The 15,338-nt window shown below is 38.9% G+C and overlaps 2 protein-coding genes across 3 annotated transcripts; both read right to left on the bottom strand.

Annotated features, from left to right (window-relative positions):
* Positions 1 to 112: 112 nt before the first annotated feature.
* Positions 113 to 2,386, bottom strand: rab9a (RAB9A, member RAS oncogene family). The gene is made up of 3 exons (XM_004081786.4): positions 2,227 to 2,386; positions 1,773 to 1,908; positions 113 to 1,665 (listed from the first exon to the last, which is right to left on the bottom strand). Exon 3 carries the CDS (start codon positions 1,621 to 1,623, stop codon positions 1,018 to 1,020), a length of 606 nt encoding a protein of 201 aa, XP_004081834.1. The 5' UTR covers positions 1,624 to 1,665; positions 1,773 to 1,908; positions 2,227 to 2,386; the 3' UTR covers positions 113 to 1,017.
* A 790-nt stretch (positions 2,387 to 3,176) lies between these two features.
* Positions 3,177 to 15,108, bottom strand: egfl6 (EGF like domain multiple 6). Of its 2 annotated transcripts, XM_004081785.4 has the most exons (13): positions 14,658 to 15,108; positions 12,554 to 12,660; positions 11,976 to 12,068; positions 11,085 to 11,204; positions 10,876 to 10,995; positions 9,292 to 9,426; positions 9,081 to 9,203; positions 8,634 to 8,696; positions 6,001 to 6,258; positions 4,456 to 4,530; positions 4,269 to 4,364; positions 3,935 to 4,194; positions 3,177 to 3,743 (listed from the first exon to the last, which is right to left on the bottom strand). In XM_004081785.4, exons 1-13 carry the CDS (start codon positions 14,726 to 14,728, stop codon positions 3,636 to 3,638), a joined length of 1,629 nt encoding a protein of 542 aa, XP_004081833.1. In that variant the 5' UTR covers positions 14,729 to 15,108; the 3' UTR covers positions 3,177 to 3,635. The 2 variants fall into 2 exon arrangements, with proteins under 2 accessions (XP_004081833.1, XP_011488156.1); XM_011489854.3 differs by lacking the exon at positions 8,634 to 8,696.
* Positions 15,109 to 15,338: the final 230 nt, after the last annotated feature.

Below are 15,338 nucleotides of genomic sequence, written 5' to 3'. Positions count from 1 at the left end.
ACATTATTAAACCTGATTTGTTTAAGGTGTTGGACTAAGAGCTGCCAAGATAAGGCTGTGGTTGATCACTGGAATAATGAGTAGTCATCAGGCTATAAAGCAAGAATGCAAGACACTTTCAAGGGTGTTTATTGATCATTCAGCATATACTAGTAAAACTGAATCTTAATTTGAACAAGAAACATTTAAACCAATAGACTAGTTCATGTTTAATCTTCTGTTTCAGACAAAGACTTTAAGCCATAAAACAGAGTTAAGAGTGCTTAATCGAGTTCAGATGAGGAACACAGCAATAATCATAACCACCACTTGATTTCAGTAAATTCATTCTGCGGTTGCCAATGGTTACTTTTTAACGTTAAAAGCAACTTAAAAAATATTCATGTTTTTCAAAACAAAATGCAATCTATTTAAGCTGATGTTTGCTTCATTTACAGAACATTCTCAACTTCCAACAGCAAATGTTCTGATGCACTAACAGCAAGTCTTCGTTTTTTAAATATTGAGCTTTCGTTTATTAGTCATAAAAAGCAGTGCAACAGCTATTTCATAACTCCAATGTTTAGAGATTTTTATGTGCAGGTATATTTTAAATATAAATATTTGTGATGAAACCACCATAAACCAAGTTCAGGATCCCTATAATAGACGCAGGTTCATCACAGTACCCGTCTAAACAGATTTGAGAAGCAAGTCATTTTTTTTATAAGGAAAAATCCATTTAAGAATACTTAATTTACGGATATACACATTTTTTTCTTGATTTAGCAAACAATCTCAACACCTATTCTAGTAAAGCTTGCCTTTGGGACTGTGGCAGAGCCGAAGTCATGCATCAGTGCTTTGAGGTTATGTGTGAAAAGAACATGTATGGATTTAGTGTTTCTTTTCGAAAGTTTCAGCAGAAGTCTTTGCCTTTAGCTTATCAAAAAGTGTCAGTAGCCTTGTTTGAGTAAGATACAGCAATGAACGCCAATGTTTTCCTTCCTTCTCACGGATTTTGAAATGGTGGCTCCTTTAACAGCAAGCAGCAGCAGAGCGGGGCTTTCGGTGGAGCTTCACTGTGTCCGTAGGGATGAGGTGAACTGTTCTTTCTTCCGCTGCCAGCACTCTGCGCACTGCTTCTTCAAAGGCTACTGCTACATTGGTGGCATCTTTGGCACTGGTCTCGTAATAAGGATAATCACCATTCTCCTGGCACCACTGCCGGGCCTCCTCAGTCGAGACCTGCCGCTCCGTCACATCCACCTTGTTGCCCAAGACGACGAACGGGAACTTTTCTGGCTCTTTGACATCAGCATAATAAATGAACTCTTTCTTCCAGTTGCCCAAGTTGAGAAAACTCTGGTGATCGTCCACACTGAAGGTGAGTAGGCAACAATCAGAGCCACGATAGAAAGGAGTCCTCAGGCTGCGGAAGCGCTCCTGACCCGCAGTGTCCCAGATCTGCAGGGTAACCTGGCGGCTGTCTACCTCGAGGTCTTTGTTTAGGAACTCGACGCCGATGGTGTGGAAAAGATGGGCATCAAATTTGTTGGTGACGTAGCGATTCATTATGGAGCTCTTTCCCACACCCCCATCACCCAGCAAGATGACTTTTAACAAGGAGGTTTTTGTTGTCATGGCTCTTCTTCAAAGCTTTTCACCACTCCTGAAGTAAAGCAACTTTTTAAAAAAAGAGGGAAAAATTATTAGTGTTATTTGGAACGAAAGGAGAAACATCCGTAACTGGAACACAGAATTTGTGTGTGTATGTGGTGCTTTCAACTCACCCCGGATTGATTTCGACTTCCCTCACTTGTCCAGATCATGTGCTGTGAGCCCCAGTCCAAAGTAAGTCACATGCTAATTTGTTAAAAGTTGATTTAGGAGAACCGTTCTCCAGCTTCGACAGCACAAACAGTTAGCCTAAAATGACAGACGGTTCAAGACATGATTAGCGGTCCAATCAATGACTTTCGAAAAAATAAATAAATATCTATACATAAAATACAGCTGTTCTGACCGAATAACTGCGTTATGGGCAGATACTTCAACTTTCTTTAATGAATTTGAAATCAAATGTGCAGATTTTTGTGTTTTAGCCTACTTGCTGTTAGCTTAAATGTTAGAAAACAAGCCAACAGCTGAGCTAAACAAGCTACAACATACAAACTCAAATTGTGCTACTCTGTCATTTTTGTCGTATGTATTTTCTTTTTACACGGTTAACCGATGTTAACGTACCTTATTGTTCGGATCGAGTTGCTGTCGAGTCGGGTCTGAATAATAAACAACCAATAAAACAATGCGGATGCATCGACTGACAGCTTGTTGTAGCGTCAGCTTCCAGCGTTTCCTGTTGAACTCCTATGCTAAAGCAACTAGCTGCTAACAACTAGCTAACGAGCTGCTTGGCTGTGGCTTCCGATCACGTGATCTAGTCAGGGTCCAGGCAAAAAATCTTTCAAAGTAAAATATTTATACTGGAAAAAACATCAAACACAAAAGTTAAAACACGTGTTTTGTTTATTTATTTTAATTTTGTTTTTAACACTACAAAATCAAATAAATTTTAAATTGCATCTTTCAATATCATCCACCAGAGGGCGCCAATCAATCCTGTTTTTAAATGGGCCAATTAACCAAACATGAATAAAACATGTGAATCTTATGTAGTGCTTTTAAGGTAAGGCACACACAGCGGAAAACATAAATAGAGAAACAAACTCCAAATCCAAGCAAAGAACTAAGATGAGAGAGGTATTCTGGGAATTCTCCCCAAATTAGATCTCATTAGAATTTGTTGTTGAGAAGTACTGTAGTCTGAGTTTCAGTTTACCATGTTTGTTTTGTTTTTTCCCCCAGTCTGTGGAGGGAAATGTACACGGTAAAAAGTCAAAACTGTATACATGTTTTTATTTTAAAGTTTGCAATAATTGAAGTGGTTTTCAATAATGTTTCGTAATAGGTGAGCAGTTGCGAGTAAATTGCAGTTAAATTCAGTCTTTCCTAATATATTCTGTATATCTATTTCTAAAAAAAATGGTTGTGGATTTCAATGTTAGCTTCAGAGATTGAACAGATCCCTTTCGTTTTATTGCCAGATAACATTATCTTAAAAGCATTGGTAAGACTTTATGTATATTTCACCTAAATATTATTCCATTAAAAAGAAGAAACAGAAGGAAGGTTGGCAAGATTGGAAAACAATGTTTAATGAGTGAATACATCACATATTTTATGCAATTAATTCACTGATTATCCTGATATTATAACAACAAAAAAGCCTTCAAAAATACTTTCTGTGATTATAGTTTTAAATCACCCTTAATTTCACATTCCATCTGGCAGAATACTTCAGTTGTGAACGAGGTGTGTGCACAATCGTGTTAAAGCCAATATTAAATGTATCCCCACTTTTTTCCTGAGAAATATGTCCTGTATGTTACTGTTCAGAAAATTAATTGTGTCCAACGGAGTGATGTAGCAGCAGGTAAATAAAGTCAGCTGCACTGACTGTACATGTTCTTTTTGAGAGTGGGACTGCACTGTTTAAGAACTCTGAAAGACTCCAGTAAGAAGAAGAATTCACAGGGAAAGGAAACTCAATCCTTGATGTGTCTTCTTTGGCAGATGATCTCATGGGAAGATCGTCAGAAGATTGGACTGGCATCCTCTTGACAGAGCCCTGAGGTCAGCGCAACATTATCCAGCCCTATTTCACCTCCAACACCTTTTCCACGCCGCGCTTCAAAGACGATCTATTCCAAACCATATTTAAATTAGAGACAAAAAAAAACACTTCCAAAATGGTCATTTTTTAAAGTAGTACTTGTGGTCATGAGTGTTGGGCTTTTGATGAAACATTTATGTCTTACACATTTGCAAATTTTTGGTTAAAGAAGTCTTAATACTTATGAAGTTAAAAAAAAATAAAAGAACAGGAACTCACAGACTGTGGAGCCTTTTCTGTCCAGGCCACAGACAGGAGCTCTGTCTGCCAACCTTCTTCTTTGCTTTGACCCTGCTCCCAAACCGGATAAGCGTTGTTCTCCAGCAGCACCTTTAATGTTCCCACATTTTGGCCCAGTATGCGGTAGTCAAACATGAGGCAGAAGCTGGCCTGCTGGGTCCGGTCACTGAGAAGCAGCTTTAACCTGGCCACATCCTCTTTTTCCCCAACAAGCCCACTCAAAGCCATGAAGTACCCACCTGAGAGAGTTAAATACTCATAAATATCTGTATCTGTGCATGAAAAAAAAGTGTGAGTGTCCTTGTTTTGTTACCATTACTATGGTACGCCACAGTCCAATCCATGTCATCTGTCTTGTCTTGGACCCATTCACATCCTCCCTGATCGAAGTTGCAGTCTAAGAAATACTCTACAGTGCATAGCAAGAAACAACAACAACATAAAATTACGCAAAAACGTCTCAATCAACAATCTACAACTCTGACAACATGTTGAATTACCATCCTGAGTTTGTCCAACTTGGATTTCCTTGATGTCCTTGGCTGGGCCAAACACAGACTCAAACTCCTGTGAAACTGTATGTTTATGATGGAACCAAAAAAGCAGTATTTGTCAGAAAAAAGCCATTGAGTTTTGAATAAATGCATCAACATGTATGTAATACAGGCAAATACAGAGGTACTAGAACTCTCTCATCTCTCATGTGTAACATTAGGAGCAACATGTTTGCTTGTGTGCCCATATTTCAACATTTTACTACTTTATGTTCATCACACATAAGGTACAATGTTTGCATTTTGTTTACCCAGTAATTGCTTAACCTTATTTTTAATTGAAGATCAGGTGAAGTGGTTTGATGCAATTATGCTGCTACTGCTCCAAACTTAATTTAATTTAGCATTTACAAGAAAGCAAAAATATTTTTTTCATAGTTTAAAATACATTCAGGAATTAAGGGGTTAAATGTTGTCTGTTCTTCTTAATTTACATAACATGATTAATATTTGGATGCTTTTTATGTAATACTTATATCTGCTGTTGCTTCTTTGTATTAATCCACCATCAGCTGCTTATTGTTCATATTAGTCAATGATTAAACTGAGTTGTTTATAATCATGCATTACCAGTCAAATTTTAAAAATAGCTTTATCTTCTTTATGTTAGGCCTTACATTCAACATTTTCTTTATAGATGTAAAGGTAGTTTTTTTCAACATTCATGTGTAGACCTGCTTCGGTCTAATGACCTAATATGCAACTACAACTTTAGGATTCAAGTCCTACCAAACTTTTAAAGCTTTTGCAGCAAATCACCCGTCGACATACAGCCTTTGGCACTCAGTTGATTGACAGCTGGTGGGATTGAACCAGCTTAGTTAAAGTGGGCTGGTGTTGCAGGGGTCTAGAGGCCTGATGACAGACATCCCCGCGGGGACTCAAATCTGTTAGCACAACAGCTGTTTTTGAAAAAAGCATAATAAAAGGCTCAGGGATTTTGAACCTGCCCGTCCCTCCCTCAGCCCCCTCTTGAGGGACGGTAAAGCAGTGAAGAGAAAAAAAAGAAGAATTTTGACCTTGAGTCTTCTCATGTCAGAAGAGGGAGATTCCTGTGTAGAGGTGATGAATGTCCTGGAACCTGTCTCCTCTTGTTAGCGGAGAGCTAATGCTTGCTCCATTTTGGTTTTTGGTCTTTTAGTTCATATTAAAGTTAACGTTTTACTCCAAGTAAAGACAAACTACTTTATGAGTGTGTCATTTATTCTTTTTGTCAATTGTGTTTTTATTTTCGTTAAATTGATGGCTTTTATTCAGATTTGATCTACTTTTTAGCCGGAATGAATGAAACCGCTCAGAGTTGGAGGGAAACCTGAAGTAACAGGTCCTATTTTTCTGTGTTCAAAAGGTTAAACCTGTGTTTACTTAATGTTCCAGGTGCTATGCAGGCAGGAGAACACAATCCCTGTTAAAACAAACTCAGTTTGGTCACCAAGCGTTCTGTCGGCCACCCACTGTGGATCCATTCCCCCCAAAACAACAGCAACTTACTGAAAACATCTCCCCTTGAATTGAGCTTGTTGTCTTCCACCTCTTCTTCTTCATCCTCCTCCTCCTCTTCCTCTTGAGGTAATTCTTCTGCCTTTTTATCCATGTGGTTGCCAACGTAGACCTCTCCATCATAGTCAAAAGGCTGCTGTGGGATCTTTGGAGAGGCTGTCGCAGCCGGTTCAGGTATGGCGTTTTTGATGTCCTCTTTGCTCAGCTCACCTCCCAGAATCACCGGCCTCACTTGGGAGTCTGGAATGGCTGCGGGCAGGAAAAAGGAATCAGATTACACACATGGATTCTCCATCATAAAAAGCGTTTTAGCAGCTGTGTTGTTTGTGTGTGCTGTGCGGATGTATTCTCTTATTAACATCCTTTCAGTTACTTACAAGTTTGTTGATTGAGTACTTTTCCACATTAGCTGCGCTCCTAAAGATGCACATTTGATGGCAACATTCAGGACTGCATGCAGAGGAAGCATTCCTCGGGATAAATTAGTCTTTTCAGTGCACAGACATGCACCCTCGGTCATGCTTTTGTGTTAAAGACCCACTCTGATGAAAATAGTTTTTGGCGCTTTTAAAATGTTCTTGTGGCCTTTTTACTGACATGTATCAAGAAATATAAGCTCAAATTGCATTTCTGAGTATTTCTTTATTCAAATAGATAATTCTGGTACAACAGAAAATGCCATTTGAGTAAAAGCTTATTTTTGATGTCGAAAATAGGTTGGGATCATGAAGGGGAAGGGGGGCGGGGTTGCGTCGTGTCAAGCGTGCTGCCCACAACTCAGAGCGGAATTTTTAATGAACTACCACCGCTCTGCTGCAACGATGTCCCAGCCCAGTTTTTTTCCAACCTTTTTAAAGCCAAGGTACACTTTTTCTTTGACAAAAATCTTGCGGCACATCAGCAACCAAAGATGAAAAAAAAAGAGAAACTCTTGTTGTAGTTTCTCCTCGATCTCACGTTCAAACAAAAAGTTTGAAGTTTCAGCTGTTTTTCCTTAAAGTTGCAATGGTTTTTAATAATAATTTTCAACTGAAAATTGGCCCAGGTGTTTTTCCCCCTCCTGTTTATTAAAATGCAATTTCATGTAAACTTCACAAAACCTAAATAAAAGGACATTCTTTCTAAACGGTAATTTAATTTTTTAAATAGACCTATTTTTTATGTTTGTGCAAAAGTAACTGTAATTTTTAAATAAATAGGTGCAGCATGTTTGATAAATATTAGACAAAAATTGTATTAAAAATCATTATATTCGTGTTTATAAGTTCAGTTGTAACTACACAAAAAATGAACACGCTGAAGTTTTATTTGTTTTTCTTTAGTCTAAATCAAAAATGTAACTTTAACAAAAATGTTGTTTTTATTTTTGGGTGATTAAATTGTTTCTTTTTAGTTAAATGTGTCTGTTGCCCACTTTACCTTAATCCCGTTTCTTTTATTTTGTTATTTCTTATATTTAAACGGAACCTTAAGTTTTTCAAAAGTGATTGAAGGCTAAAATTGAATTCCCTTCAAATAAACATGATCAGAAATCAGCTGTTTCTTTTACAAAGATGACTTGGACCAAAAACTGAAATCTTTGACTTTAATTCCTTTGTTCTCCAACACACAAATGCAACACACTTGAAGGAGGACTAAACTGTTTCTAAATTTCATTAAGAAGCTTTGCAGACTTTTAGAACAGATGTTTGCGCTTCTTGTGCTTCACAACAGCTAACAACAGCGCAGTAAGAGAAGCTGGAACATTAATGCAATGCATCATGGGAACTGTAGTGAAATGCAGTGGTCCTGATGCTGGAAAGTCTTACGTCTCTGAGCTTCTTAATTTGAGTCACTTTTTACACAGTCGGACACCGGAAGCTACTAGGGTTGCAGGGGTAATCCGTAGGGATCACTATCCCCGATTCTGCACAGAGACCTTTCACAGATTGCACCCCCTCCCTTCTCCCTCCCCCCCTCCCTCCCTCCGTGCGCTTCATTTAAATCAATTGTCTGTTTACATTGAATGCGATTTGCGCATCTAACTGCCGTCCTCCACCTTTGATTTAACACGCGTCAAAGTTGCTGCTGGATGTTTGTCCAAAAGTGCGTTTAGAAACCTGACGCCCCCACCGCATGTGGGAGGAGCTACCGTTAAACATTTTTTCCCGCCCTTATGAAAGACTCGGAAGATGCTGAGAGATCTGGTGCATTCGTTTTAAAGAGCTCCACAAAGATGTCGGCAAACTGCTTAGTGTGAAACCTGCGCCTTTTTTGACAAATGTGGTCATAAATGTTTTTGGATCAGTAAAAATGAGTAATTAGTCATTTCCGCACACATGATCATCTCACACGGAACACTAGTGTGCACACTGGTTGAAAAACACAACAACGACACAGGTTTTTAGATTCTGGCAAAAAATGCCATTATCGTAATTAAAAGTCTTCCGGAAAAGCTTTCAGATCATAGGTCATAGCTCAAAAGATGATCGGAGTGGGTCTTTAAGGTGCAGATGCTGTGTGCATTCGTCACATCCAGACACAGGAAGAGTAAGGAGGTGTTTGGAAAAGTAGGAATGAGGAAGTGAACAGATGAGGTTGCATGGCACTGAGTGGAAAAGTGAAGTGGCATTTTAGAGGCTCACCATTGAGGGAATAATCTGCACTGCCTTTGTCTCCATCCCACGGTCTCTGATAAAATGGCTTAGCTACAAAAAAATAAAGGCATCTGCATTTACACTAAAACCCCTGACCTGAAATACATGTCATTTGGAAACATCTGGCTCCTCCTGCTCCAGCTCCGTCTTTCCTCCAGCTTTTTTTTTTCCCTCAGAGAGCTGGATATTTGCACAACTGCATTTTCAATTTGTGTTCATCTAATGGTAAAGCCTGTAAAAGAGCAGGAAACCAGTCTTGGCAGGACTTGTATTTTCTAATGGTTAAAGAGTCTGAGTAAATTCTGCAGCTGTGAAACTGCTTCAGACCCGTCTGACTGACTCTGTCGTTTGAAAGAGATCTTAAACATGTGTTTTGATGTATTTTGCATCTTTTAAAAAATGATTTTAATCAGTGTTGCAGATCCTTAATCTCACCGGAGCATTCAAAGCCGTTCCCTCGGAAGCCAGAGTTGCACCTGCACTTGTAGGAACCATGAGTGTTCAGACAAACGGCGTGGCGGCTGCACTTGTGGGTACTGGACACACACTCATCTAGATCTGGAAGAGGAAGACGTCTGTTTTTACAGTCAAAGGTAGAAACTTCTGTAGATGTTTCCTGTTCATAACACTTCCTTGTGGTTCTTACCTAGACAGTCATATTTGCCATTCATGTATTTCAAATCATAGCCATCCTGGCACTTGCAATAGTAGCTTCCAAAGGTGTTGACACATTGTCTGTTGTAGGGACAAAGGTTCTTCCCAGTTATGCATTCATCAATATCTATTAGAGTAAAAAATAAAACAAGGTTAATTAAATTGAGCTTTTTTGTTGTTTGTAAAAATTCTCTTCAAACTGTAGGTTTATTTCAATTTTAAGTGTACACAAGGTTTACCAAGGTTCCCTTTTGGGAAACATAAAGTAAGTAGCATGGAACTGGCCTGTAAAAAAATGCTTTTTTGTAATCAAAGCTTTCCTGAAGTGTCTGATATTTCATCTCACTTCTGAAAAGACTTGTTTTCGCAATTCTTCTTTCTTACGGCGCCTTTGAGTGACATACTCAAAAACTCACCAAAATTTGCATGCACCTAGTACGCATTCAAAATACATTTTTGGAGTTGTAAATAAGAAAAACAGATATAAAAAATGAACATGATCCACAATCTCTTATGGGGCTCAAAAACAAATAGTTAAAACCCATAAATGAAACCCAAAGACACACGTTGGGGATATCTAAAGTAAGTTTTGAAAATATTATGGGATGACCATTGCTTTGCAACCATTTTGTGATAAAATCAGATATTTGTCTATTTTCACATTTTCCCACGACAATAATGACATGTCACACCCCTGCCACCAGGTTAAGTCTACGACCACAATTGACGTTTTGGTGACCTTTGACCTTTGGAGAGGCCGTCATCTTGAATTTTCCCCAAATGTTACAGTCCCCCCATCTGCTCAGCTAGTGAGGCCTGGTAAAAATGGAGGCAGTGCCTGTGGGCCATACAATGCTGCTCGGGAATTTAATTCCCTCCCTAGTTTCCTCCTACAACTCTGAGAACACATTAAAGTTAAAATTATATTTTATATATTTAAAAACAAATGTTTCAGTTATTCTTCCCCCCAGTTCACCTTAGGGGTCCTTTTGACCTCAGATGTCTCTATTTTTTATAACTGCACGACCTTATAGTCAGTTATGTTTTATCTGCTGCAGACAACATACTCTTTACTTGGCTGTAGCAATAACTGTTTGATAAAAATGTCAGTGTGTTCAGTTGATTAAAGTTACCCTATTCTTTTGCAGTCTGTTTGGCACTTAAGCAAAGTCATGCTCTTGTTTTGCTTTAAGTCTTTTTTTTTTCAAAACTGTAAGATCAATGAGAATATCTCTGGTTGAATACTTCCCCTGTGAGATCATGTTAATTTGGCTCCTTTGTAGTTTAGGCAATTTTATGGGAAGATATAAAACCTAATTACACCACTGATTTACAAGCCAATTATGCAAAAGTATGTAAAATAAACCCCAATTTAGTATTTTTTCCCAGAATACAAATGCTTAGAATGTACACAACACTGAAGCCAAAGTCAGCCTAATTTTAAATGTTTTTCTTTTTACAACAAAGTAATTTTGACATTGATCTAAATGTTGAGGCGTGTGTCCAATCATGCATTCCATTCATGCAAACTTTACTTGCATGAGACACATGAAAACATTTGTGAGGGACAGCTTACCCACACATGTCCTCTCATCTTGTCCCAGTTGCAGGCCTGCAGACGGACAGAGGCAGCGGATCTCCCCTTCTACTTCCTCGCAGCCGTACTGACAGTGAGCAAGAGAGCATGTCCTGGAATCTGCACACATCAACGCAGCACGCGCACATTTTCAGACACGCACAGAACAGCTGCTGCTTTATTTTTTGCCATGCAAACTAGGGACTCACTGGAGCAAGAGCCGTCCGGCATCAAGGTGTAACCATTGAGACAGTAGCACTTGTAACTACCGTAAGTGTTCATGCAGCGATGCTCGCAAGGCCGAGGTTTCAGACCACACTCGTTTGAATCTAGAAAAAAAAAGAAAGATTGGAAGTGTCATCTTCACCTGAAAGCAGACCGAAATTGTTTTAAACCACCAAATTAAGCAGATTAAAAGACTTCATTAAATAGTAATATGATAAATTTTGACATTTTGTCAAAATAGAGAAAAATATTCTAATAAATGCACATTTATTTCCTTTTATTTATTTTTTTGTCCTATGTTACACTATTTTGGTGCATGCCACCAGTAATTCTTTGTACAACTGAATAATGGATTCCGTATTAAGTATTTTATCATAAAATGGTATTATGGTGTTCATTTTCACACACAGAAAGTCTTTATTGCTCGTTTCCAAATAGTCTTAAATCAGAATTAGGCAAAAAATTGTCTAAGTAAAAAAAAAAAAAATCTACAAAAACAAGATACAGCTTTTAGCTCAGTTTTCTTTATCCTCCATCATCAGAAAAATGCAACAAGAACATGTTAAAAACAGAAGTTAAATTGGAGTGGGTCTTTAAAAAGGACAACAATGAGGCAAATCTCAAATTTCCATCTGTGTGTCAGCCTACGTGTGCAGCACTACTCAACCATTCTCTTAAAACAGAGACTTTATTGGATGCAGATGTAATATTTTCAGTTTTATCCAACCTCCCATCAGACATTCTGCTCATCTTTGCAATCGTTGTATTTCTGTCTATCAGAGGGACAGGATAAAAAAAATTGTGTTTGTTGACATAAACTAGTTTATTTGGAACTGGTTTTCTAGACGCCCTTTGACTGACCTCATTTGACCCACCTTGATTACACGTCTTTCCTGTGTATCCAGGGAAACACTTGCATTTGTTTGGGCCAACACACTCGCCGTGCTTGCAGCCGTGCTCACAATGAGCTGGTAAAACAGTTAAAATGTAGAAAAAAAAACAGTCATGAATATCTGCGGCATCGAGGAATGGATTTCAGTCAAACCACACATTTTTGGTTTAAACTGCCCCCCCCCCCCACTTTCTACTTGTATAGATCTTTGCTTCCTCAATTTTATGGTCATGAATCGAAATTGTTATCCCTCTAGTGAAACCTTAAGTATGTTTAATTGGTGGAGAGATAGGAACTTAAGAACATAATTGACTTCCTCTGATGAACTGAATTACCGAGTGACCTTCTAATAGTTTTTAAAATGCCAGTGCTTGGATTAGAGGTTTAGCTATAGAAGCATGAGACATCATTTTGATGCTTGGACAAAACACCAGAGAGCCGACCTAAACGTCCGTGGAAAAAGCGCTCGGATGCCACACAATCCTAAAAACTGTCAATACAAGTTAACTACGGTAGTCAGAAAGTGTTGGTGAAGAGTCAGGCTTTAGGGTCATTTCTTACCCTCACACAGCCCTTTGGTGTTCTTCTTCCAGCCATAGCAACACTCCAGCCTCCTGCCGTATCGACACACTCCGGGTTGGATTCCAGTGAGGACTTGTCGGTAGTGTCTTTGCAGAAGATGTCAACAGTAGAAAGTGAGACATGTGGCTTGTTATGTCCCACAGCAGTCCTGGACTGCAAGCACCATTGTTTTTACAATTCTTCTTTTTCAATTTTAGCAAGAATTTGGCCCCTGCCACATACTCAAAATTCCCCAAAATGTGCATGCATCTATTACCTGGTGAAACAAAATTTTTTGGCAATACCCCCTCCCCACAAAAAAATATGATATCACAGCAAAACTTCTTCATACAATATGAGAATAGAAAAGTTTCGCTCAATCGATCACACACACATGCCACGAGCTTACGTCTACAACCACAGCTGAAGTTTTGTTGACCTTTGACCTCAGGAAAAAGCCACTATCTTGAATTTTCCCCTTCACTTTTAGAACCTTCTACGAATTTAAACTGATTCTATGAATTTCAGTCTGTTACCTCCTAACTCGCTGAGCATCATTTGAAAGCTACTTAGGAAAACAATGTTGGTGTTAAAAGTTGTTGATCTTTAACGGCATTAGCGTGATGAGCACACTAAAGTGGTATTTCTTTATTGCTCGTACATTTTTACCGGAATATTCTGAAAACTCATTACATGAATTGTTGGCTCAAGCTGAAGGAAATTATATGACATGTGATATGAAGATATTAGAAATGTGGGCGTGGTCAACACAAAATCTCAGTTGTCAAGGAAATCAAAAAGTTTTTGTTGCAGATTCTTGTAAAAAACATTTTATTGACCTGTTCGTCACCCTCAGGCAATCAAAAAATAAACAGTTGCTATGGCGATAAAACCAACAAAAAAGTCTTTTTTTTAACATGTAGTTGTGTCATGCAACTATGACCAGGATGGCAGAAACAGAAGGGGAGAGTTTAACAGTCAATCAGCTAGTGAGGGCGGGTCAAAAGGGGGTATTTAGTGATTGCTGGGCCATTCCATGCCGCTCCCTGCTTTAATTTTTTATTTAAAGACACTCGGGTTAGAATGCAAAGCGTCGATCTACAAATCAAACTTTATTTCTGTGAAATATTATCTCAATTGCGGCGCAGAAACAGAGGTTTGTTCCCTGTTGTCAAGTCTTTTTGTATTCCTTTGGTTCACAAATACATCAAGTTCTTGTTTGCACAGCCTTTCCAGTTTCCCTTTTTAAATGGCCCCCCAAAGCAAACATCTGATGTAAAAAGTTTCATTGAAGGCTTGTTTGGTGATAGATGTGGTGCCCCCGTGGAGCAACAGCCAGCTGACAGGAAGGAGGAGCGGGAGAAAAACACACTAATCAGACACTTCCTGTGTCACACATTGAAGCCCCACACACCACTCCAATTTCAGCGCCTCTTTGATCTTTTACTCGGGTGAAAATCTTCATGTAGTTATTCTGAGTTGGGGTTAATTAGTCAGGATTACTTTATTCTTTGGAGATGCTGTTGCAGCTGTGTGTTTTCAGCCTGTTGATTAATTTCTGGAGTGGTGAGCGAATCCAAGGATGCAAGGGGGGGGGGGGGGGGGGGCTTGTTCATAATTCAGCTGTAGATCAAACTCTGATAATAAAAATGAAAAGAATCTGAATCTTTGGTCAGTAGGTCTTCAGGAATCTGAGACTTGATAGGAAATCCACCAGAATAGTCCTCGCAGGAGGAAACTCTGAAGTGCGACAGGTGCTCTTTGGTTATTTACAGTTGCCATGCCGCTTTTAGCTGTCACACACTCTGGGCCGCATGTGCATGCCATCAAAACAACTGCTTTTCTGTCATAAAAAAGTTTAGAAAACACTTTTACATTTTTGTGCATTGTGAGAAAAAACTGAGCTAAAGTTTTTAGGGGTTATCAGGTTCCTTGTCCTGATTTAATTGATGTTTTTTCTGCAATTGGAGAGGCTATGAAGCAGTAGATGAAAATGTGTCTGACTTGAGACAAAAGCTTCTTTAAAAGTATTTCCAGTTCTTATCCTAGAAAGTTGAGTAAAAAAAAAATCATCTCCAAACTTTCCTTCATCCGACCCACTTACCTGTGAGCGTTTGAGCTGCTTGAAATGTGGAGCAGGAGAAAAAGCACACCGATCAAAGTGAATGGCTGCATGACTGAAGTTTGTTTCCCACAAAGACAGGCTTTGGTCTGGATGTTCTATCTGTTCCTCCAAATGATTTACTGTCATAAAACTTTCTAGATGGGAGCAGATCTCTGTTGGGTTATTGCAAAAAAAAAAATCATAAAAAAAACCCTTTAAATCCAGACTACAAAATAAAACTTTTCTTTTTCAGTCTCTTTTCAGTGCTGCAGCTGAAGTCTGTGTCCCATAATTTGCTTCTCCTTCTTCCCCTCTGAAATTCCAGAGGTGGGTTGACGCTCTAAAATGACACTGCTCTTAGACTGTGAGACGGATAGGTGGTAACTTCTGGAGGTGGGTTTGTAAGGGGAGGGTGGGATCATACTTAGGGAGCTTTTTTCTTCACGTAAGCCTCACTGAATTCAACTCTTTTGTGGGGACAGCAGCAGATTTATTCATTTTGTTAAAGAATCACTAGGTATTAACTGTGACTTTTTCTCAAGTTCAAAAACAAACCTGAAATGCATTCGGCGTTCCACCCCCTAGCTTTGCTTTTATGCATATTTGGTAGTATTTGCTAATTGTGGATCTGAGGCGCGTCGAGGCCTGTCTTTAACAGATGCAGCCCTCTTTGATGCACAC

The sequence above is a fragment of the Oryzias latipes genome, chromosome 21 (assembly GCF_002234675.1).
Source record: "Oryzias latipes chromosome 21, ASM223467v1".
Lineage (NCBI taxonomy): Eukaryota > Metazoa > Chordata > Actinopteri > Beloniformes > Adrianichthyidae > Oryzias > Oryzias latipes.
Note: the sequence above shows the minus strand (reverse complement) of the source record. Positions and strands in the feature narration are given on the sequence as shown.